This window comes from Dermochelys coriacea, chromosome 6, assembly GCF_009764565.3.
Source record: "Dermochelys coriacea isolate rDerCor1 chromosome 6, rDerCor1.pri.v4, whole genome shotgun sequence".
NCBI classification, from domain to species: Eukaryota; Metazoa; Chordata; order Testudines; family Dermochelyidae; genus Dermochelys; species Dermochelys coriacea.
In genome coordinates this window covers 30,376,878-30,403,299 of record NC_050073.1, presented here as the reverse complement: position 1 = coordinate 30,403,299, position 26,422 = coordinate 30,376,878, and the positions used below count along the sequence as shown (strand labels likewise).

Here is a 26,422-nt window from a genome sequence, read left to right as displayed (position 1 = left end):
CTAAAGCAGAGGATAAATGGCTGGTTTGGCATCCTAATTGTCCATATTGAATAGACTTAGGTCCTACTCCTGCAGGTGACTTCAGAGGACCACTGTATGTGTTCATGGGTGTACCCATTTACAGTTTTATGTTCAGGTCCTTACTTGTTTCTTTTAAACAGAACCAGTTATTAATTATTTTTCATACAGTTTGACAGCACTCCATTTTTGATATGAAAATGAGGAAACAGTTATTCTCCTTCGTGGCAATGTGAGGGGTTTTAAGTCAGTATTTTGGTACTTTTTAATAATTACAACAGCAGAGTGTCTGTGCATATAGTGTTATCTATAAAGCTGTTGGGATTTTCTTATAGTTAGCTAAAAATAATATGTGTTTGTGATTCTTTCAAAGATTCTATGCAATATATATATTTTTTCTTTCTAAGTGATCCTGATCCTTAAAAATTCTAAAAATATTTCTTTGTAGGAATACTAGCCTTATTTAATTTCTATTAATTAACCGAAGTGTATCTGTTTTCAAGGGAACAAAAGAGACTGAAGGTGAAGAGGAGGAGTCTGGTTTAATTCAGCCTGCTGAAGTATTTGCTCCCAAAAGCCTGGTGTTGGTATCCAGACTAGATTATCCAGAAATTTTCAGGGTAAAGAACTCCCAGCTGCCATTTGTAATATGTGTCAGTGTACAAATCTGTTTTTAATGAGCAGCAGTGACAAGTAGTTTTGATTTAAAACATCTCCGCATTGGTTTGGGAATTTACCAGAACAAGTAGAATTAGACTGTACTAAAAAAAAAAATCAATGTCTAGGAGACTGAATGCCCCTATGGGTTAATGCAGTTCCCTTTTACTCAGAGAAGGCCTAGTTTTAAATCTACATAGACCACAAAATAAAGTCTTTCTGAGCTCAGCTAAAAGCCTAATGAAAAAAATCTTCATGACAAAACCACTCCTTATAGGTAAAATTAATCTCATCTGATACAATTTGTTTAAGAGTATTAAGAATTAAGTTAGTATCAATATTATAGTATATGAATTATCTTCCTACCTATAAAGTGAGTGAATTAGTGACTCTTCCAGATCAATTTAAGATATATAAAGATTCTAAGGAATCTGATTTCTTTCAGTTGCTATTGTGACTGACCTGAAGTAAATGGAAAACTTAAATTTTTATCAGGCTTCAAGCACTTTTAGTGAAGCAAAAATAGTTCAGTCTAGTAATGCAGAAATAATTCATTTAATAGTAGGTTGCTGCCACAGTGTTGAAACTATTTGTAACTGGATAACTCCTCACAAATTGATCCATTTTTCAGAATTTTCAATATTTTCGCCAACTAAAAATAGAAGGCAGCCAAAGTGCCATTACCAAGCAGTGTAATTTATTCTCTCCCTTCCTTCTCTAAGACTTATTGGGAATCAATAGTGAATCATCTTTTGCTAAACAAATAGCTTTATCAGTTTTGTCAAACTTACCATGGTAACCCTTAATCAAAATTGAAGAGATGCAAAATAAAGATAGTAATGCTAAAATGTCAATGCTGTTTATTTTAAAATATTCTTTTTTTTGAAATAACAAAAATACAAACTGTAAATAGAGAAGACACACAAATGTGGATCACTGATCCTCAGAATAATATTAGGATTATAGTGGTAAAATTGTAGGCGGCAGTCCTGAATCAGATTCTGTGAGCATGGACCCCTGCACTGACATAAATTCCCAGTGATTTAGTGGTACTTTATATAAACATGGAGATTTTTGGAAGGAGTAAGAGAACTCAGATTAAGTTTTATATTTCTTATTAAAATGTGGGTACTCACACTCTGTAGAGTTTGTGAAAACTAAGAGGAATTCAGCGGGGTTGATGTGACATTTCTGCAACTGAATTAATTCTTTTGCAGAGTTACTTTTTCTCCTTTTGGAATGTACTTTACCTATTAAGATTGTCCTAGGACATGTTTATTTTAAAGTTGTTGTATATTTGTCAGCAATTATCAGTGTTTGTCTTCCCCACATAAAATTGTATATATTTATTATTCAACTTTTTAGGCTTGCCTTGGCTTGATCTACACTGTGCATGTGGACAGCCTGAGTGTGTCCTTGGAGAGTCTCATTGCAAATCTCTGTTCATGCCTTGTCCCTGCGGTTGGAGGCTCTCAGGTAAGTGGGAAAAAGAGTATTTTTCCAGTTAATTTAATTTATGAAGAAAACAAAAAATAAATTCTTTAGATATTTTCATTGAAAAAAAGGATCATAGTTCAGCTGAGTGTTGTCCCTGTAGCCTGCCTTCTAAAGACAGCAAAAATTCCATTCCAGGTCAAGGTCAAAGGGTTAATTTTGTTACTGGATTTGCCTTTTACAAGGCATAGTAACAAATCAAGCAGTTTGTTATAAGTGTGACTTTTTTAATACTATGTGTTCAGAAATAATTTTGTTTTATGCATTTTTTTTTCTTGGGAGCTCTGTTATGTGCCCTCCTTTTCCATTCACTTTGTGTGTGGGTGTGATGGTATAGTTCAAGATTCCATTGCCCCTTTAAGACAATAGCTACTTTGGTGCTAATGGTTTTTGACTCTCATTTTTATGAAGCACAAACATGATTATGAAGTAACAACACATTTATTCAGATTTGTAAAATGCAACTGAAGGTGTCCAAAATACTCCATACACTAAAAATTACAAAATAACAAAGGTGTGTCCATAAGTATATCTGCCTCAGCAGTCTTAACAAAGAGAGAAAAAAGTTGCTTTCAATACAGATGTTGGCCAGGAATGTAATAATGTGGTGATGCTCTAAGACAAAAGTATAAAGTAATAATTATTTAATGAAGAAATAAATTATTTGATAGTCATTCTTACATGCAGTTAAAATAGGAATAGCACATTATGCCAAGATAATGAGAGCCACCAATCTCTCTCTGTGAATGCACAACACTACAGAATTATCAAAGTTAACTGGAAGAATAAATAAATCTTCATGTGAATTGAACTACAAGTAACTCCTATGCTGATGAATGTAATTGGTGAGTAATATACTGTAGCTGGAAGTCAGGTTGCCATGAAGATTATAGATTCTTGATAACTGACATTCTCAGGCCTGGTTCTCTACAGTATCTACTAACCGAAAAATCTCTCATAATTTTGATAGAAATGTGATCTGTATACTATAAGCTAAACAGACTAGTGGATAGTCCATTTTTCTAGTTCTAGTTTCATCCAGGATAATTGGGAAGATTTCTTTCAGGGTTTTTGGACTAAATGAGGAAAAATTGCACTCTAAAATTTTAGCTATTTTAAAGCTTCTTCAGGACCTAAAATTCTCTTGATGTTATACTAATTTCCTATAGCTCTAACATAACCTTATTCAGTAATGTTTATTATATTCACTATCATATCTGAAACGGTTGACAAACTTACAATTAGCTAACAAGCACTGAAAGGGCTGATTCAAATAATTTTTTTTTTTTAAGCAACATATCAAGATTTTTTTCTTCCCTTCTTTCAGGTTTCCTCCTTTGTCACCCAGTCTCCCTATTCTTTACCTTCAACATTCTTGACTAGTTTAGTAGGTATTTCTAGAGAGGTAGTCTTGTTGGAAAGCTGAGATGGTTCTTAAATTTTGTCCTGAAAATGGTGAGGCTCATGGTTATTTTAATTATCTCTAATCTTCAATATGCTTCTTATCAAGAGTGGAAACAGAAACCTTGGAAATGGGAACTAGTTGGCATAAACCATAAACTTTTCATCTCTGCAGATGGACACTTTCCACCACACAATTTGGCTTGATGGGACAGGTTTGCAGTAGGAAGTCAAAATTCATATGCATCACCAGTACAGTGTGGAGGAGTTTACAGCTGATCCTAGCTGTACTGTTCCTGTTTCAGTTCGTGCTTTTAGTCCTTAACCTTTCATCAGCACCAAAATCACTCTCACAAAATAAAATCTAAGAAAAAAAAAGATCTTCAAATACTGATGTTGCATTTCTCTAATATGCAGAAATGGGGAGCATTTTTGAACATTGGAGAAGCTATAATCTCCAATGTTCCTTGGGTGAGAAGCCAGGTCTTTGTTCAGTAGCTTAAATAGTGAGACATCCCTGAAAATTAGATTATAAAACTGTAATGTTGAATTGCTAAATTGAATTTAGTATGCATGTTCTGTACACTTTGCCTCTCTTCTCTCCTATGGGCCCTCAGTTTCCTTGAGGAAATCCTGTAGATTCCCAGCTCTTTCCCATTTTGATTCCATTCCCCACTTTGTAGGCCTCCTCTATTAAATAGAAATTTCATCAGTCGGCCAGTGCCACTCCTTAATCAGATGAAAGGGTCACTGTTGATGTAAGATGCTCCCTTCTCCTTTAACTCTAAACAGTAGAGATCTGCACTTGCACAACATCCTGCCCTTTCTTGATAGGGGCAAGTGACTAAACTAAGGAATTCTCATGGAGCCTAGGTTCTTACATGACAGTGCAGACAGCTACCACTACCTAGGTTGTTGGGGCTAACCCATAAATTGCCTATTTATTTTATTTTACTGTGGGGTTTTTTTATTATTGCAGTGGGAGAAAAAGGTTTGGGAGACTATTAGATACTTGCCTTAGTTTAAAGGAGAAAGGACATAAGCTTAGTGTCTTTTCCTCAGACCTGTTCACAACCCTTTTAACATTGACTCAAACAGAAAACTACAAACAGTATCTGTGAAGATTTCCCCACCACCAGCACTGCCATACAGATTAATTTGGTTTACAGTTTTCTTACCTCATGCCTAGAAACCCTTGTGCCTTCCTTTCAGATGTACCAATCTAATGTGTTCTTCAACTGGTTCACACCTGTATGTTCATGTCCAGCACAAGCAGAGCTAGAAAGTTTTCCATGCAGTACCCAGTGGGGCAGTGCACATGCCACATGCCTCCTTATGGCCCCTCCTGAGGCTATTTAAGGGTGGCAGTGCCCCAACTCCCCTCACTTCATTCTCACAACCTGGGCCTGAGTCAGCGGTCTCTCTGTGTCGTGTACCTCATGGTTACTATGCAGCTGGCAATTTTTCCCATATGTGCTTTTGTTTTTAGTTTTCTGAAGTTAGTTGTAGTTTAGCAGTAGTAGCTAGCAGTTAGTAATAGTTTAGATAGTTTTAGTAGATTAGGATACAGTCTGAAGGTAGGCCACCACCAGGCTTCAAACATTATCCCTCGTGTGGGTTAGCCTTCCCAAACAGCGATCCCCACACATTCTACCTCTTATGCCTCCATGAGGGGCACATCAAAGAGAAGGGTGGTATTTGTCATTCTTTTTAAAAGAGAATACAAATCTCTAGAGACTTATGCCTCAAACAGCACCTTATGGAACAGATGAGGTGGCCTGTTTTGCCCAATCCTCCAGCTCCAGAGCTGGGCTCTGAGGTAACCACAGTCTCAGACAGGCTTCTGAACTCAGACTCTTCTCAACAGATGAGAAGAGGTTGATCCTTCTCTGGAGAGCCACTATGAATAAGAACCCACAAAACAAACAGGAGACATTCCAAGTCCAAAAAGGACTCCAAACTTCTCTGGGACTTGTCTGGAGCACAGTGTAGAGTCGGGCCTTCATCCTATCTCTTCCTGGTACCAAGATGAGATTGTATTGCTATTTACTATCGACTTCAGCACCACGGCAGGGTGTACATTGAGTTCAGTGCTAACAGACTCGAGTCCAGCATCAGTCCTTTTGGATCCATCAATGCTGCAGGCTTTTAAAGCCTGTCTGACCTCCTAGCATTTCTGTCCCAATGGCACAAGACTCTTTAATTGAGATATACCTTCAGCCATTCTGTGATGAAATTGAATCCATTTACTGTACCAGCACTCAGAGTAGCAGCTGTGTTAGTCCGTATCCGTAAAAAGAAAAGGAGTACTTGTGGCACCTTAGAGACTAACAAATTTATTAAAGCATAAGCTTTCATGAGCTACACCTGGAAATGGCCCACCTTGATTATCACTACAAAAGTCCCCCCCCCCGCCCCTGGCTCTCCTGCTGGTAATAGCTCAGCTTTCCTGATCACTCTTGTTACAGTCTGTATGGTAACACCCATTGTTTCATGTTCTCTGTGTATATAAAATCTCCCCACTATATTTTCCATTGTATGCATCCAATGAAGTGAGCTGTAGCTCACGAAAGCTTATGCTCTAATAAATTTGTTAGTCTCTAAGGTGCCACAAGTACTCCTTTTCTTTGTACCAGTACTGGCTTTGATTCGGAGAGGCAGTAAAGATGCTCCCCTGGTACCGATTTCAGTATTGCTCTCTACCAGGTTGGTATAATCTTTGACTTTGAAATCTGTGTCAATGGTTTCTCATACACCTCAAGTTGTGGCACCAAATTATTAATCTGTTATGACATCAGCACCACTTGAAAGGCCCCTTTCTGGCGCCAAAATTTGAGGAGTCCGTTAACATATCAGGGTGCATCTTGGATTCCGACCATTGTACCAACCTTGGTACTGATGTTGCTGACTTCCCTCTGGGGTATGGACTCCTTAGGATGCCTGATAGCCCTTCCAAGCATGGCTTCTCCACTACCAACAGTTTTTTGGAGGTTTCTTCCAATTCTGACCAGAATCCTCCTCTTCACCTTCCCCTCTTAGATGAAAACTGAAGAGAGCCTCTGACATGTATGTAGAAGGGGAGCATCAGTACTGAGAGGAGAGCCACCTTGGTACTGGGAACAGGCTGCTTTGACTGAGTCTGTACTGGCCTCCGAGTCCATACCCACTGCATCCGTGGACCTACTGGCACTCCTGAGAAGTTTCTTGATTGTAGACCTGTTCCAGAGGAAAGTCCCCACCATTAAGCCACCCTGAAGAGCTGCTGGTTTCATAGCAGAACTCACAGGCACCTTCTGTTGAGCCACCACAACATCAACCTGAACCTATGGCCCAGGTTTCTGTTGTGTTGCAGAAAGAGCCCATTCCTCCTGTACCATTGTTTACCTGAGGACCCTTTCAGCCAAATTATTTTAAGTTGTAGCAGGATCTTTTAAGGAGGATGGCGGCAGAATTTGGCATTCAGGCTGAATGTGTCCAAGAGAAGACGCATAGACTTCTGAACATCTTGCAATCATCAGCCCTTGGGAGGATTGCTCTTCCAGTGTACAAAGCACTTTTGTCACCCACTAAAACCTTGTGGAATACACTGGCTTCCACAACTCCCACTCCTAAGCATACAGAAAAACACTACCATGTTTCCATGCATAGCTGCGCGTGTTTCTATTCCCACCCAACTCCTTTGTGGTCACTGCTGCCAATGAAAGATCTCATCAGGGTAGGTACAGATCTACACCCAAGAAAAAAAAAGAATTTAAAAGACTTGATGTGTTGGGGAGAAAGATTTATCTGTTTTTGTTGTTACAGATGTACATAGCTAATCAGCAAGCTCTCCTGTTGAAATATGACTTTCTTAATTGGTATTCATCAAAATTAGTTGATAAGCTCCTTGAGGACTCATGAGACAAGTTGAAATGTCACTGCAGTCAGCAGTCGTCAATGTCATAGATGCTTCCTCCAGAGTTATAGCGTCTGCAATAACAAAGAGAAGAACCTCATTGCAAAACTCTGGTGTAGTCCCAGATAGTCAGCGGGCTACAGAGGACCTGTCTTTTGATGCTCACTATCTCTTTTCCAGGAGTGCAAGTAGGACGGTGCGGTCTGGTACAAGATGTTTATAGCTGGTATGGTGTACTGGAAAGAGGAGCAGCGGAACGTGGGGTTGGGTCTCCTCCATCTGTACAGCAGCCCCGCCGGAGGACAGGGGTGGTACAGCTGCAGCGGAGGAACTGTGGTCGTGGGGCCACCCGGTGGCCCCATGTTCTTTCTCTTTCCCCGCTTCCCCTCCCAGGAGGGAACGGAGCAGAACTCCCAGCCCTGCCCCCTGCTCTTCCACGTAGCTGCATCTCTTCTGGCTCCCAGCAGCAGCAGCACCACTGGAGGACAGGGCTGACGGGGGTGTGGCTGGGAGTGCTACAGCCGCCAGAGGAGCTGCCAGTGTTCTGATCCTTTCCCCACTGCGGTTCCTGGGAGAGCCCTGAACTTCAGGGCTCTCCTGGGAACCACAGCAGGGAAAGGAACAGAATGTGGGGCCACTGGGCGGTCCCATGCTGGCAGCTTCTCTGGTAAGGCTGCTCTACCACCCCCAGCCCTGTCCTCTGGTGAGCTGGCTGCTGTACAGATGGAAAAGATCTGTGTAGAAGGGCTGGAGCAGTAGAACAGCCCCACGTTCTGCTCCTTTTACTGCTGCAGTTCTGAAGGCACAGCGGGAGGACAGAGCTCTCCCCCTCCCCAGATAAGAGGGGTGGATCATGGGGAGGGGACAGGGAGAGTGTGGGGGCCCTGGACTGGGGGTGGGACAGGGAGGAGTCATGTGGAGGGTCACGTGAGGAGGCCACATGCCCCCAGTGCCCCACCCCATACCGCTCAGAAGTGGATTCCACTTGCATCACTGGTCTTTTTCCACAAGACTGATGACACCATGCCGTTATTAAAAGACTGCTGTGCCGTGTTAGGAGTCTATACTCCAGTCACTAAAAATATGACAGTACATACCACACCAATAACAACATCAACAGCATACAAACAGCTATTCTACAGGCAACCCACATACCATTCTAGACAATATGACTTCTCTAAGGAGAGACATAAGTCTCAGAGGAGGAGGCCTTCCGGTGTGAGCTCCAACTAACCTTCTCATCGACATTTGTTCCTAGGAAAACAGGCTATTTGACATCTCCCTCGAGGACAGCAATCCAGTTTTGAGTGATCTACCAGTCATGTCCCCTCCATATGGGGACAGATTGTCCTGATTTCTTAGTGCTTGGGGCACTATAACCACCGACAAATGGGTGCTAAACGTGGTGACTCTGGGATATTCTGTCCAATTCATATCTATCCCGCATCCCTTTTCAGGGACCAATCTCACAAGTCTCTGCTCCTCTAAGAAGCATCAGGGCCCATAAAAGTAATTCGCCTACCACATAGTGGCAAGAGGTTCTACTCTTGGTACTTTTTTGATCCCCAATGTAAAAGGCGGTTGGAGACCCATTCTGGACCTTTGTAATCTCAACAAGTTTATTTAGTATGTGAAGTTCTGCATGGTTATCCTGGAATAACTCCTTCCCTCATGAGATCACAAGGACTAGTGTGCTGACCTCAATATTCATGACACCTACTTTCATCTGGCAGTGCTACCAAGTCACAGGAAGACCCTGAGATTTGTTGATGGTGGTCACCATTATCAGTAGACAGTGCTTTCCTGTTGACTGTTCTCAGCCTCCTTGCATATTTTCCAAGTGCCTGGCAGTAGTGGCCACTCATTTGAGGAGAAAAGGGATTCACATCTTCCCTTTACCTGGACGAATGGTTAGTTCAGGCAGATCTGAAAGCCAAGTTTTCCGTCGTGTCCATGTCATACGTATTTTTGATTGTGTCAGCCTCAGGATTAACAGAGAAGAATCCATGGTACTTCCAACACATGAATCATGTTCATTGGGGCCCTACTCAATTCAAGAAAATTGATGGCCTTTCTCACTGCAGAGATTTCAATTAATTTGCCAAATCTGCTTGTCCCTCAAATCCCACCCCACAACTATGATTGAGATATGTTTGAGACTCTTGGGCTACTCCTGTATGCAAAGCTATGCCTGCACACTCTTCAAGTAGGGTAAAGTCTATCTACTGACCAAATTTCCACCCATTGAACAGATTGGCCAGAGTTCCCCCAGGGGTACTGAGTTCCCCTGGATTGGTGGATGGATCAGAACAATGTATGCAGAGATGTTCCCCTTTGCTCATCCACCTCCAATAATGACCATAGTTATAGATGCTTTGAAATCAGGTTGGGAGGGGCACATTTAGGGTCTTTGTGAGCCCAGGAGGTATGGACTGAGCAAGAGGTGTCTCTGTATATCAACATGCATGAGCTCAAAGCAATTTTCAATGTCATTGGTTATTCTTTTCCCACATCAGAGGCCTTTCAGTTCAGATTCTCACAGGCAGTATGTTTGTGATACATTATGTGAACAGGCAAGGGAGAACGTGGCCCAACCAACTCTGTCGAGAGGTGATGAACCTGTGATACTTTTGCACCACACCAGTGGCTGCTCACTTACAGTCAGTATTCTCTAATCCAATGTTGGGCAGATTTCTCAAAGGTATTATTCCTTTCTAACCCCCTATAAAGAATGCAGTTACTATGTGGGACTTAAATACAGTGCTGGCCGCTCTTATGGGCCCGCCATTTGAGCCTCTAGCTAATTGCTCTCTAGCTCAACTTCTTCAGAAAATAGCTTTTTTCATTGCAACAATGTGAGCCAGAAAAGTGGGAAAATTTCAGTACTGGATGGCAGGCCCTCCATTTACAGAGTTCTTTGAATGTAAGGTGACTGTAAGATCACATCCAAAGTTTTTGACCAAAGTTGTATTATGATTTTCATCTAGAACAAATGATATACTTATCTGTGTCATTTCAGAAGCCACACTCCAGCAAGGATGAACAGTGTCTTCATACATTAGATGTGTGAAGAGCACTGGCATTCTGTTTAGATAGAATGAAGCCATTTCAAGCATCTCTCCTTGCCCATTTGTTTCTTATTATGATAGAATGAAAGATCAGGCAGTTTCAGCAGAGACTATCTCTAGATAGATTACAGCATGTATTACAATAGCCTACAGGGCAGCAGACCTTTCCCACACTGGAAAGACTCCTTGCTTATACCACAAGAGCACAAGCTATCTCTATGGCTATCTTAAAAGACATTTCTATTCTGGACATAAATGCTGTTGCGTAGGCCTTTACTCAGCATCATGCTATCACAACTGCTTCCAGATCTGATGCAGACTTTGGAAAAACAATCTTGCTATTCAAATAGACTTCATGCCTCACCTACCTGAACTGCTTGGGAACTGAGTGAAGTACAGATGTGAACCACTCGAAGAAGAACAAATGGTTACTTACCTATTCTGTAACTGTTGTTCTTCAAGATGTAGTTTATACATGTATTCCTTGACTCCCTTTCTGTCCCCTTTGCATTGGCATCTTGAGCCATATATTCTGGTACAAAAGAACTGTGGAAGGCTAAGGTGGTGCAGGCCTAAAATAACCTTATAAGAGGCTACGAGGAAGTGTGCAGCACATGTGACAGCCTGACAGGTACTGCTATAGAAATCCTCTGGCTCCAGGTCATAGGAGTGCGCACACACACCTGAGTGGAATACACATGTGAACAGCACTTCGAAGAACAAAAACAATGAGGAGTTCTTGTGGCACCTTAGAGACTAACACATTTATTTGGGCATAAGCTTTCGTGGGCTAGAACCCACTTCATCAGATGCATGGAGTGGATAATACAGAAGCAGGTATAAATACATGAAAAGATGTGAGCTGCCTTACCAAGTGTGAGGTCAGTCTAATGAGACAATTTAATTAACAGCAGGATACCAAGGGAGGAAAAATAACTTCTGAAGTGGTAATGAGAGTGGCCCATTTCTGACAGTTGACAAGAAGGTGTGAGTAACAGTAGGGGGAAATTAGTATTGGGGAAATTAGGTTTAGGTTTTGTAATGACCCAACCACTTCCAGTCTTTATCCAGGCCTAATCTGATGGTGTCCAGTTTGCAGATTAATTCCAGTTCTGCAGTTTCACATTAGTCTGTTTTTGAAGGTGTTTTTGTTGAAGAATTGCCACTTTTAGGTCTGTTGTTGAGTGATGGGGGCAATTGAAGTATTCTACTGGTTTTTGAATGTTATGATTCTTGATGTCAAAAAGGAGAAATTCAGGTGTATATGATAGATTCTCCTCCAGTTTGCTTTGAAAAAAATCAAATATCTTTCCCCTATCTAGAGAGTCTCACTAAATTTTGTTAGTCTCTAAGGTGCCACAAGTACTCCTTTTCTTTTCACTAAATTTTTATTATAGGACTATTGAAGTCTCTAGAAAGGTGGACTTAGCTGTACATAAGATTTTGACTCTTGTGTTATTAGATTTAATAAAGTAGCACTGCACCACAGATGTAAATTAAAAAACCAACTAGGTTAACATAATATGAATTTTGTATCAGAGCTGATGATATGAACCTTTGAAATGGTATGTTATGAATGCAGTCTGTCTTTAGTTAGGAAAACGAAAGCTACCAGTAAGTGAAAGCTGTGCTAAGCTTTTGAGGACAGAATTATGTCTTTACTCCACTTTGCCATATTTATTTTTCTATGCTTTAAATATTGTAGACAGGAAAATACGTAGAATTCCAGCAATACATTACTTTGCACACCAACAGAATAATTGTTACAAATATTAACAGAACAGCAGATAATGTATTTCAGATGTATTTTATTTGGGGTCTGATATAAACAGCTTGATATTGTCTATTATTATGACTTCTGACTAAAGCAAACATTTCAGAAGTTCAGGTGTAAGCATTGCTGTATCAGTTGAATTTTGAATGATATTCATGACTGTGAATTTTTCTGTAGAAAGGATGTTGGGCATAAGCTATGCCTTATTGTGGCACCAGTTTTTGTTGCACAGTGGTTGTATCAAAAATGCAGAGAAGCTGGACAGTATGAAATGATATGAAAGAAGAAGAATTACTCTCTGTGATTATTAGCGTCATTAAGATTAGCAAGGTCATCTTTTTCTGTTTTTTTTTCTCATTTAAACTACTGAAGAAAATTAATCAGTTTTAAAACACGCTCATAAATAAAATATTTGGTAGCATACCTTAAACAGTTTCTGTAACAGATGATGATAAAATAGTCTGCTATTATAGCCTTCCTAATTTTATAATTTCCACAAACTCAATGAACTGTTAATCCCAGTCTCAAAGTTATTTCACTTCTTTGTTATTAACAAACATCTTATTCTGTTGTTACTGCTTTTTAAACCATTTTTACTTTGTTCTTTTCAGTTCTTTAATGTTTTTCATGATGTTGCATATTTTCATGGAAACCAACTGATAACTATTTGAACAATTCAATTCAGATCTTTCTTAAGGGAGGATGTTGTCACATTCAAACTGTCATTCCATTGTCCTTATTTTACTTCTCCATCTTTTCCAGACATCTTTTAGTTAAATGATATACCAAAACTATTTTTTAATAAAATGAAAAGTGTATTAACATGAAAAATATAAGGATTTTTTTTAGTTTAAATAAAGCTGAAAGAATTACATCCAGGGAATACAGTTAGTTATAATTGTTCATCATCATCATCCTTGAATGAAGAGATTAATGCTGGTCAGATGCTAATATTGTTGAGTGGCACTTCTTCTGGAGATGCTTCTGACATAACTGCAGTCCCATTAAAGTCACTGCTAACCTGTGCAGAGGACATTGATTTTGAACATGATTTAAACTTCAGTATGTAATAGAAATAAAAATGTCTCTGAGATTGAAATATGTAAATAACAATATAACATTTTATACTGTGTGCTTGGTCTGAATAAAAGATTAAATATATATATAGTAAATATGTAAAAATATGTACAAAAGAGATTAAGGTATATATTGAAATATCTCTATCTACAGAAATTGTTTTCGTTGGGAGCAGGAGACAGACAACTGATACAAACCCCTTTACATGATAGCCTTCCTGTTACCAGTACCAGTGTGGCTCTTCTTTTTCAGCAATTGGGTAAGTCTGTTCTTAGTTTCTTATGGTATTTCACAAAATGTTGTAGAATGATATATTCTCATTTAATTTAGTCATGTTAGGTCAGGGATCAAAAAAGGTTTCATTAATGCTATGATAGTGATTATTTGTTTGAATGAAATAATAGCTATGAATGCTTTTGTTGTGTTTATATCTGATTTAGGGTGACCAGATAGCAAGTGTGAAAAATCAAAGTCCCGGGGGGTGGGCATAATAGGCACCTATATAAGACAAAGCCCCAAATATCAGGACTGTCCCTAAAAATTGAGACATCTGGTCACCCTAATCTGACTTTATATAATCTTCCATTCTTGGAATTTTTCTCTGGCATTAGGAAAACCTATTATAGATGGAGCTAAACCTGGCTGTGTTTCATTACACCTGCATCATATAAAGAATTTTCTCCCTGGCCACCATAGCAGCCCTCTACATATCCAAGGAGGATAATTTTGAAACTAGCATAACTTAAAATGACACATCGCACTCCCATCAAAAAGTTTAGAGGACTCCATAGTACTTGCTGCTGATATCTCTCTAACTTGTTACAGTAGTAATCACAAAGAACCAACCACTGGCCCATTCTCTTTACTTTGGTTCCAAACTGAATGACAAAGACCATTGCATCTTTAACTATAATCCCACTTGACCCAGTAGGCCACTCCTTGCTCTGACCATTTTGCTTCCCCTGCCTTTGTTACTGAAATATGAACTGTAAAACTCCTACCTAAATTTGGTGTGGATTTGGGAGCTGGAAGGAATCAGTAAATCTGCTCCCTAAATTTCTGAGCCTCTGGGCATGTGTTCAACAATAAAAGGGCCTAGGGAAATATGTGGGGAGTGAGGCAACAACATACATGAATGAAAATGAAAATAGATACAAATAGAAAGATTTTTACTGAGGGGGGGGAAGAAAAGCTGGTGAACTTGGGTAAATCAGCCTGAGACACTTGTCCCCTTTGGGATATACCACTGAAAAGAAAAAATATGTGTAGGGATAGTCAAAGCGAGAGCTTTAAGGGAAATCAACCTGCACAAAAAGTGTTAACTAGTAACCCTGCTTTACATCATGTGAAGATGCACATTTTTTCTATATTTCTGAGATCATGTGGCATATTACTTTTTCTAAAATGAGGTAAACTTGTCCATTCAAATGTGGGTTGTGTCTCTCATCGTAAGAACTATTATCTTCTTTTTATGGCCAAAGGAAAGATCCATATTTCTGATGCCATTTTTACAGTAATAATCTGTTTATACTAACATTAACTTTCACTTCTTGATTACTTCTAATAAAACCCAGATGTTAATACGATAGCTATGTCTGTCTATGACTGTGAATGATAAAAGAGCACTGGAAAAGATGAAACATTTACATAAATTCTCTCCTTCATGCTCCATTCTTATGCAGTCTGATGAAGAGTTAAAGGCAGAGAAAGGGTTAGTTCAGGAAGAGGGAACGTTTTTACTTAGCTTATCCTTCAGTGCCACTATTTTTCTAAACTGAAATCTAATCCTCTCTTTGAGTACATACTTAAGCTTGTATGAAGAGTTTTGTGCAGCTGGTAACAGTGCTCATAGAGTGGCCTGTTCTAGTCCTGTGCCTCTATGCAAAGCTATACAGTATCTCTTCCTCTCCCACCCTGGGGACAAGTAATATTGTTCAAGTAGTCCAGTCTCCATTGTGGTGTTTGGTTATTTCTAGGGCTGTCAAGTGATTAAAAAAATTAATTGCAATTAATCATATGATTCAAAAAATTAATTGCAATGTTAAACAATAATAGAATACCATTTTTTAAAATATTTTGGATGTTTTCTATGTTTTTAAATATATTGATTTCAATTACAAAACAAAATACAAAGTGTACAGTGCTCACTTTATATTTATATTTATATTACAAGTATTTGCACTGTAAAAAAACCAAAATAAATAGTATTTTTCAATTCACCTAATACAAGTATCATAGTGCAATTTGTTTATCATGAAAGTAGAATTTACAAATGTAGAATTATGTACAAAAAATAATTGCATTAAAAAATAAAACAATGTAAAACTTCAGCACCTACAAGTCCACTCAGTCCTACTTCTTGTTCACCCAATCGCTCAGACAAACATGTTTGTTTACCCATTGAGATAATGCTGCCCACTTCTTGTTTACAATGTCACCTGAAAGTGAGAACAGGCATTCTCATGGCACTATTGTAGCTGATGTTGCAAGATATTTACATGCCAGATGCGCTAAAGATTCATATGTCCCTTCATGCTTCAACAACCATTTCAGGAGACGTGCATACTTGCTGATGATGGGTTCTGCTCAATAACAATCCAAAGTAGTGTGGACCAACACATGTTCATTTTCATCCTCTGAGTCAGATGCTACCAGCAGAAAGTTGATTTTCTTTTTTGGTGGTTCAGTTTCTGTAGTTTCCACTGTAGTTTCTGAGTGTTGCTCTTTTAAGATTTCTGAAAGCATGCTCCACGCCCCGTCCCTGTCAGATTTTGGAAGGCACTTCAGATTCTTAAGCCTTGGGTCGAGTGCCATAGCTGTCTTTAGAAATCTCACATAGGTACCTTCTTTGCGTTTTGTCAAATCTGCAGTGAAAGTATTCTTAAAACAAACAACATGATCCGAGATTGCTATAACATGGAATATATGGGCTGAATGTGAATAAAACAGAGAAGGGAACATACCCAGTTCTCCCCCAAGGAGTTCAATCACAAATTTAATTAATGTATTTTTTTTTAATGAGCATCATCAGCATGGAAGCATGTCCCCTGGAATGGTGGCCGAAGCATGAAGAGGCATATGAATGTTTACCATATTTGGCACATAAATACATTACAATGCCAGCTACAAAATTGCCATGCCAAATGCCTGTTCTCACTTTCTGATGACGTTGTTAATAAGAAGAGGGCAGCATTATCTCCTGTAAATGTAAACAAACATGTTTTTCTTAGCGATTGGCTGAACAAGAAGTAGGACTGAGTGGACTTGTAGGCTCTGAAGTTTTACATTGTTTTGTTTTTGAGTGCAGATATGTAATAAAAAAAATCTACATTTGTAAGTTACACTTTCATGACAAAGAGATTGCACTATAGTACTTGTATGAAGTGAATTGAGAACTACTGTTTCTTTTGCTTATCATTTTAGTGCAAATATTTGTGATAAAAAAGAATATACATTTCAAATGCCTCCGATGAAGTGAGATGTAGCTCACGAAAGCTTATGCTCTAATAAATTTTAGTCTCTAAGGTGCCACAAGTACTCCTTTTCTTACTGGAAACAGTGAATACTTGCTTCGCTTCTCACTTAGTTTTGTCTTCTCCCTCCTTCATTCCCTCATCCTCCAATCCTGCCTACCTTTCCCTCTTCTGCTAGCAGTATGGCTACTCAGCACTGACACATTTGTCTCTTTCATTCTCTCTGATCATCAGCCTTCCCCACACTGGAAGACAGGATTAGAGTAGGGATCTGAGCACCGTCAGAGGAAAACTAGTATTTGTAAAGCAGAACAAGGCACTTCTTCTCTGATCAGTGCTTTTTCTCTGCACTTTCAGCATGTTTCAGGCAGAACTGGTGACAAAAGTACTAAGGGAGAGAAGCAGACTGATGGCATTCAGCATTCACACTGCTGGCAGAGTTGGGGGAGGTACTGGGCAGCAGTGCTCTGATATCTTATCCCGTTTTTCTGAAAAATAAGTATTTTCCCCCAATATTAAAAAAAAAAAAGGGGCAAAGGAATTTCCTCTTCCCAGTCCCTCTTGGATAGTCACATTTCTGCATTCTCATTCCACTTGCCCCATTTGACTCTTCCCCAGTTCCACTTCTCTCTTGCCTATATTACTCCTTTCAGTGCTGCTTCACCAGAATCCTTTGTTTTGTGAGTGCACTCAACAGACTTAAAAATTACTTTCAGTATTGCTTTGTTACAGACCTGGGAAAGGAGTTGGGTGCAAAGCAAAATGAAACATACCAGTACAGTTCACTTTGAATCCCCTGGGTCCAGACACAGAACAAAAGACACTGCTGAATCTGACAACCAGGGCTGGGGAAAGTAGAGAATTAAATAGGGAGCAGGAGTTGGTAGGGGTGTAGGAGAATGGTGCCTAATGTGGGGCAATGCTCACTGAAGGTAGGGGGGTAGGCTGGCCTGTGTTTCATTTTTCCAATCTATGACATAATTTATTTTAAAAAAGAATCCTCTTTACTCCTTTCTAATCCCTGGACCTGCCCCCATATCTTGAAGCTGTTTGATTCTAGAAACTGTGAAGATCCCAAAATTGGAGGCAAGAAACTTTAAAACAATTAATTAAAATCATAATTTTAAAGACTACTATATTATTTGAGCCCAAATCATTTCAGTTGTCCAAAATGACAGATTTCTTGAAGTACTAAATATTTCTCATATCTGCCCTGTTGCCTAAGTTGCATGCAGCCATTTATGAAGGAGGAAGAGGTGATGAGCAGAGAAGTGCCTCACTAAGGGTGGAGAGTCTTGGAATGGCTCTGTTTCCGCAGATTCTGCTCATCAGCAAGGTCCTGGCAAAGATCAAGAGAGCCAAGGCACAAGTTATCGTGATCGCCCCTGTGTGGCCGCACCAGCCCTGGTTCGGCATGTTGATGAACCTGGCAATAGGCCCTCCCTGACCCCTGCCCGATCCAATGGACTTGCTGTCTCAGGACCACAGCCATATCCTACATCCCAACCTCACCCCCCCGCCACCTCTTGGCATGGATGCTGCATGGCTGAACCAGGAGGAGCGGGCCTCCTCTGATGAGGTCCGACAGGTTATCCTGGGAAGTAGGAAGTCTTCCACTAGAGCGACTTACCTGGCCAAGTGGACAAGCTGACACAGGTTCCACCACTGCCGATCGTGAGGGCCCTCTCGACCATAGCTCAGGTGTCCTCGGCAGCCTTCCTGTTGCACATTCCTATCCAGGACATTTGCAGAGCTGCGATGTGGTCTTCAGATCACACGTTCACTGCTCATTACACCATCAATCAGCAGGCCAGAGACCATGCTGGATTTGGCAAAGCTGTGTTACAAGTTACACATCCATGAACGCCTACCCACTTCCAAAGGTGCTGACGAGGACTCACCTAATACGGAATGGAGATGAGCAAGCGTTCAAAGAAGAAAAGACGGTTACCTTTTCTGTAACTGGTGTTCTTCGAGATGTTTCTCATGTCATTCCATGACCAGCCCTCCTCCCCGACTGTCGGAGTCTCCGGCAAGAAGGAACCGAGACTGGGGGTAGCCGGCAGCACCCCTTATACCATGGCATGGGTACACTGCTCCAGAGCCGGTCCTCTATGGATACTACTGAGGGAAAAACTTCCAGCATCGGTGCATGTGGCAAGTACACACACCTAATATGTAATGGACGTGAGCAACGCATCTCAAAGAACACCAGTTACAGAAAAGATAACTCTTTTTTTTGTGCATGAACACAAACTCTGGACCCTTTGCATTTAGCATGGTAGGAGTGCAACTGGGTTTTCTTCATGTAGTTTCATCTTAAGAATACACTAATGTTTAACGTGATTTCCAAAGACTGAACGCACTTGATAAACTGTGAGTCAAGAGACATCGGCTATGCTATTAACTTGCTGCATGAACCTGAGGAAGTTGCTTAATCTCACTTTCCCTCTTTGTGACTTATTTTTCTCATTTCTAAAATGTAGATACTTACACAACCTAGTTAAGCACTTGGATAACTATACACAAAAAAGCACTGTATACGTCCAAAGTAATGTAAGTAATAACCAACCTAAAACACTGGTGCCAAACACTGTCAGTTTTCTTGTCATTCTTATAATAAGATTTTTATTTTTAAAAATATAGGACCAGATTCCACTCTGTTACATCAGCACAACCCCGTTGACAGCTGAGTTTGGGCTATAGATTGGTCATTCTCTGTTTCTGCAGGTTGGAGAAAGAATATTTGAGAGAATCTCATTTTCATTACAATAAAAATAATACATTGGTACACAATTTAAGTTTTCAATAAAGTACTTAGGGACATACTTAAACCCATCCCTATTCAACTCAGCTTTTAGAGTCTGATTCCAAAAGCCAATGAAGTCAGCAGGAGAGTTTCTGTTGACTTTAGCGGTCCTTGGATCAGGCACTTTTGCACATTCCAAAATGCTTTACTAAATGTGGGCCTTAATGGCTATCTGATAAAAGACTATTCTGTCCAAGGAGAAGCATAGTAGTCATAGTGACAGAGAAATGACAGAATGGGTCCGTGCTGGCGGGGGATTGGCACTATATGTGAAAGAAAGCATAGAGTCAAGTACAATAAAAATCTTAAATGAATCAAACTGTATCATAGAATCTCTATGGATAGAAATTCCATGCTTGAATAATCGTATTGCAGTAGGAATATACTACTGACCATGTGACCAGGATGGTGATAGTGGTTGTGAAATGCTCAGGGAAATCAGAGAGACTGCAAAAACAAAAAACTCAGAAATAAGGGGGGGATTTCAATTATCCCCATATTGACTGTGTACATGTCACCTCAAGATAGGATGCAGAGATAAAATGTCTAGCTACCATTAATGACAACTACTTAGAGCAGCTAGTCCTGGAACCCACAAGCGGGGAGGCGATTCTTGATTTAGTCCTAAGTGGAGCACAGGATCTGATCCAAGAGGTGAATACAGCTGAACTGCTCAGTAATCACAACCATAATTTAATTTAAATTTAACATCCTTGTAGGAAGAAAAAATACCTAAGAAATCTACCATAGCAGCATTTAACTTCAAAAAGGGAAACTACATAAAAATGAGGAAGCTAGTTAAATGGAAATTAAAAGTAAGAGTCACCAGAGTGAAATGCCTGCAAGCTGCATAGAAACAATTTAAAAACACCATAATAGAGGCTCAAACTAAATGTACACCCAAAAACAAACAGTAACAGGACAAAAAAATGCCACTATGGTTAAACAACGGAGTAAAAGAATAGAGTTAGAGACAAAAAGACATCTTTTGAAAATTGGAGGTCAAATTCTAAGGAAAATAGAAAGGAACATCATCTCTGGCATGTCAAATGTAAAAATATAATTAAGCAGGCCAAAATAGAATTTGAAGAACAACTAGAAAAAGACAGACAAACTTTTTTTAAGTACAATTTTTTTCAAGTACATCTGAAGTAGGAAGTCTGCTAAAAAATCACTGGGGCCATGGGATGATCAAGGTGCTAGAAAAGCTCTCAAGGAAGACCAGGCCATTACAGAGAAGCTCAATGAATTATTTGCATTGGTCTTCACTGAAGAGGATGTGAGGGAGATTTTCACACCAGGGACATTCTTTTTTGGTGACAAATCTGAGGAACCGTCCCAGAGTGAAGTGTCAGTAGAGGAGATTTTGGAACAAATTGATTAAACAGTATTAAGTCACCAGGACCAGATTGTATTCACCCGAGAGAGCTGAATGAACTCAGATATGAAATTGCAGAACTACTATCTGTGGTATGTGACCTATCAGTTAAGTCAGCCTCTGTACCAGATAACTAGAAGATAGCTAAAATAAAGCTGATTTTTTTTTAAAAGGCTTCAGAGGCGATCCTGGTAGTTACAGGCCAGTAATCCTAACTTCAGTACCAGGCAAATTGGTTGAAACTACAGTAAAGAACAGAATTATTGGACACATAGTATGCCAAACAAAAGTTACTTCTTTTGGAGGACCATGTGTTTCATTTTTTCCCCACTCCCTTCTTTCTTGAATGAATGAGTATTTTTTGGTGGCTATGGTAAAGAAACCTGTTCAGCAGTGACCATGATTAGTATTTTCTTAATGTTCTTTCTAACCATATCTCATTTTAAAATATGCCTTCCATAAAGAGAGGGAAAACAGAATATTAAAAGAAAAAATCTATTTAGAAGTTATGGCTAAGAAAAACAAAGAAAAAGCTTTTTAAAAAAAATGCAAAAGAAGTAACTTGTGGTGGTTAATTTATAAAGTGCTGCTCTCTGATATAGTATTTGTGATGTCATACAATCTTTGCCCTGAATTAAACAAAAAGTAGCCAGAGTGCCTAGAAAAAAACAGAATACTTCAGAAAACATGCCATCTCCAAAAAAAAACTTTTTTTTAAAAAAGAAGGCATAAGTGGTCAATGCTGTAGTTGAACTATTTTCTTGAATGACTGGTCTTGGATTTTCAGACTAAATAGCCAGTATTTAAGCCTTTTGTTTTTCTTTGGGTATGTAATAGATCATGACATGTCAGTGTTTGTTGAATTTATAAGTACGTATCTAGAGGAGGCAATATAACTATGTTGAACATTCTTTCTGAACCACGACAACGTATTAGTCTAAGTGAAAGAATGTCTTGCTGTTAACACACAGTGGACTTGTGACAAATTCAAAACTAACGACGTTGTTTGAAATTTCCCCCCAGTCTAGCAATTTAGTAGTCTAGAGGGCTCTGTATAAAACCCCCCTCTCTATTAAGCCCTGAGTTTAAGTGGTTTGCAGAGTCTCATTTATACCCCTTATTTACTTGGACAATTTTTACTTGTAAAGTGAAAAACACAAAATTGATGTCTTCTATTAAAATCTATAAGAAATATTTTTCAGTCCATGGAAAGAAATTCATTCTAATAAAAAGAGGAGGTTGAAAAAAGTATTATTATTAATGCAGATTGACTTTTAGGCATTGAAGAATGAAATCCCAACAAAAATTACCATAAGGCTTTTATATATAATTGTTGGTTGCATCGTATGTCAGTTTTACTTTTTTAAACCAATCTTTATTAGGCAACTTCTGGCATTAACAGATTGCCCCAAAGTTATCTTCAGATATACTGAACCAGAATCTCTGGGGAGATGCAACAGGTTTTCATCTTGCTGCCAGCAGATTCAAGCTCTAGAGCAGCGTATCTTAGCCTCAGGGGGATCTTCTGGCATGCAGAGATCCACAGAGCCTCCTATACAGCCACACTGTGATTTTGGCCTCTTAGCAAAAGCATAGGTCAGAGCGGTCATCCATAGTCAGGCTAACATATGCTGCAGGATCATCCCGATGCACAGCAACCCTTGGTTTGGAGAGAGTACCAAGGTAAGCTTTTTATGTCTGCACTAAAAGCAGTTCAAATGAACCCCAGGATCTGGTCCTTGAGTGAAACTCTCCACCTCCTTTATTAGAATATCACCTTTGATAGGCAAGCTTTTTTGTGTTTGGTTCCTGAAATAGTCGCTTATATATTTCACTGATTTCAGAGCACTTTGATAGATTCTTATATTTCCACGTTCACCATCAAGTAAACACAAGTAGGTGCTCTAGTTATTGAACGTTTCACAGTCTTGGAAGCACTGAAAATGACAGCTTCTCATGCACTTTTCTATATCTAAACAAGTCTAAAGTACACATTGTACAGACCTTTGTCACATAAATGGTGCCATCAAAATACAGGCATTTTGCCCATAAATGTCAGCATCTGTTGTGTGGGTTTTTTATGTATTTTAATTTTTTATTTACATCTTTTACTTATTTACATCCTGTCTCCAGTGAATTGCTACCCTGTTTATTTGTGTAATCTTTTGCAACAGCTTATTTACAAGCACTTTTAGAGAGGATGAAATCTTACGACCGTTACCAAAGAGATTCATGTTTTCATTTGGAAGAAATGAGTACATTACACTCAGTTTTTCCTTAGAAGACTCCCTTTTCTCTCATCATACCAGAGCACTGATTGTTTGGTCTGTATTACTGACAGATTATCACCGATACCAGGAGTATGTTAAGCCAAACCTTGCCTGTCCCTCAAACTGAACAATAGTGTTTTAAAAGTTCCAGGAAAATCAGGAAGCTTTTCCCTATAGGAGGTGGCTCTGCAGTTGGGGAGGTTTAGGTTGGATATTAGGAAAAACTTTTTCATTAGGAGGGTGGTGAAACTGGACTGCATTACCTAGGGTGGTGGTGGAATCTCCTTCCTTGGAAGTTTTTAAGGTCAGGCTTGACAAAGCCCTGGCTGGGATGATTTAGTTGGGGATTGGTCCTGCTTTGAGCAGGGGGTTGGACTAGATGATCTCCTGAGGTCCTTTTCAACCCTGATATTCTATGATTCTATGATTCCTCCAGGAAAGAGTTTCTTACCTGCTTTCCATCGGGATCACATCCTGTTCAGGTGACAGCCTGCTTCTACCATGCAAGGAAGAGTCCATTCCAGGGAATGTCAGGGTGGCCATCTTATGCCCTTTGAAGCAACACGAAGCTGTCCCTTTCCTTAGCTCCTACTGGTCTGCCTTTTAAAGTGCTCTAGGGCAGAATTGGCATCCCAAAGTACCTCATGAGACTCGGGGCTAGGTCCACAGATTCTCAGTGTGGATCATCACCTGTCTGTATCTCTAGGGGTCTGAATCAAAGCTGAGGGACTAGTTACCACCTTTAGAAGTCCCCCCCCATAGTTTTGTTCTCCCTCCTATAGCTAGTGGCAGGGTGATGGAATGCAGCACCTACTGTGAGAGAGAAGAAGTGGTTTGTCTCCTGCCTGGAGTTTGTCTTCTGCCTGGAGTTACCTCAGTGGGAGATCCCGTCCCCCCAACACACACACACTACTCAGGTAACAGGTTGGGAGGATGGCAGAGAAGGGTCCAAAGAAGAGGAGGCCAAGGTTGTGTGCTGCTGTACAGAGTGCAGAGGAAGAGGTTTATGCCTTGTGCACTCTTGTATCCTCATCTGACTGGGTTGGAAAGAATTTGCTTTGGCCCCCTTCTCAAACCCAAGAGCCAGCTCCACAGGAGTTCCCCACCATCGAGGGAGAGTTTGACATCCAGGCTGTTGGTGCCTGGAAGGACAGCAGGAAAAATGAAGAGAGCTATTTGGCTGCTGGAGGAGATTTCATCCAAGGAGAGTTACTTGATGCAGGAAAACTATAAGCAAGATCGGACAAAACCACTACAGATGGAGCAAGGAGCTGCTGGTAAGATTGTTTCAGGCATGTACACCTACAGTCCTTCTGCATCAGTGATCTCATCGTTGCCCCTCCCTTTCCTTGTTGGGCAGTTCAGTCTTGATCCCTTAGCCCCAGGGAAGTCAGGAATTGTGCACAGATGGGAAAGGAAGGGAACCTCCCCCAAGGAAGGAATCCTCTCTTTGGGCTGGGGCCTCCTGAATTTGACGCAAAAAGCACCTTCCCCTCAGAGGCTGCCATCTTGTGAACCTCAGGCAGGAGCTGCAGTATCCACCTACAGGTATTCTGTCCACTCTGACAAGGGCAAGGGAAAAAGTTGCCTGTTAGCAGATGAGATCATAGGACTCCTCATCTGACTGAGGTTCCCAATCCCGAAATCCCCTCCAGCAACTGCTGGAGGACTTTACCAGAACTCCAGCTTAGAGCAACAAGAATATAAAACAACCAAAAGGATTCAAGAATTACTGGGTTTTTACTTAGCCGTGTGGGGGGCTCTGCAGCAGGACTGCTGTAAATTTCAGATACTGAAATCACTGGATGCAGCAGCTTCCAGAATGACATGTCTGGGCAGGTCTCTCTAGTGGAGCACCTCATAGGTGATCAGAGGAATAGAGGAGTTGACAGAAAAGCAGCCAAAATGCCTCAGCTAACCAGACCCCATTTATAGTGCAGTCGGCCATGTCACAACTCTTGGGCTAACTGAACCCTGCTCGTGCTGCCTATCAGCTATACCACAGCTGCTGGGCTAATGGGACCCTACATGTTGTGGGTCAACCATGTGCCAAACAGCCATCCCTGCAAGGCTGCAAGAGAGAGCAGCCCAGATGGAGAAACAAGCAGGAAGAAGGGCGCTCTTGGCCCACCACTTATTTCTGACTAACTTACTCTGCCCACTTTAACAAGATATGAGTCTGTCCTTAGGAAATCCTGCCTTGCCTACTCTAGGATTCTATGAGACTACATGGTAGTGCCATGCAGCTCTGCAATAGCATTGCCTGGCTCACTAAAAAGGGGCCTCTTGAGGGAAAAGGGCTGTACCATGCAGCGATTATGTAGCTATGACTGACTCACTAAGGATCCAGTGAGACACAGACTGTGCCATGTGGTTGTTGTAGCTCAGCCTGGCTTACTCAGGAGTCCAGTGAGATGAAGGGCTGCCCATGCGTTATCAACGTCAAAATATTCAGTTTATTCAGGGAGCTGTCAGACAAAGTGGTCATGGAATCTTCAGGTAGATCAAAAAAGTCCTTACAAAGCCTTCTTGATTCCAAATCCGGGAAATGAATATCCACCCTTATTACAGGCCTGGGTATCCTTTTTGTGGTTACTCTAAGTGTAGAATGCAAGACTATCACAAAAACAGATAGAACAAGGAGGGGAGAGACCTTGGATGCAATGCAAATTCCAACACTAGAAACAGCCCTTAACTGCAATCATAGAATCACAGAATATCCAGGTTGAAAGGGACCTCAGGAGGTCTAGTCCAACCCCCTGCTCAAAGCAGGACCAATCCCCAATTTTTGCCACAGATCCCTAAATGGCCCCCTCAAGGATTGAGCTCACAACCCTGGGTTTAGCAGGCCAATCCTCAAACCACTGAGCTATCCCTCCCCCCCCGAATCAGGAGAGGTGCGATGAGCAACACCTTGGCGGGAGGCTATTAAATTTCAAAGATCAAGGATCTCTCTAAACATTGGATAGATAGGTCCTGGATGCAGTTTGACAAGGTTCCCTCAGAATTTTCAAAGATTCTGAATCATCCCTTCTCCACTATTCTCAAATCCCCAAAAGATGCAAAATTTGCAGAAGGCCATAGATCAGCTTTTGACAATCAGTGTGA

The 26,422-nt window shown here is 40.4% G+C and overlaps 1 protein-coding gene across 3 annotated transcripts in view; it reads left to right on the top strand.

Moving 5' to 3' along the window:
- The window catches only part of SBF2 (SET binding factor 2), a 527,933-nt gene that overhangs the window by 265,507 nt on the left and 236,004 nt on the right, over positions 1–26,422 (top strand). For all 3 annotated transcript variants that reach the window (XM_043517429.1, XM_043517428.1, XM_043517427.1), the window contains exons 4-6: positions 522–638; positions 2,041–2,151; positions 13,538–13,643. In XM_043517429.1, coding sequence (XP_043373364.1) covers positions 522–638; positions 2,041–2,151; positions 13,538–13,643 — 334 coding nt within the window. The remainder of the gene's footprint in view (positions 1–521; positions 639–2,040; positions 2,152–13,537; positions 13,644–26,422) is intronic.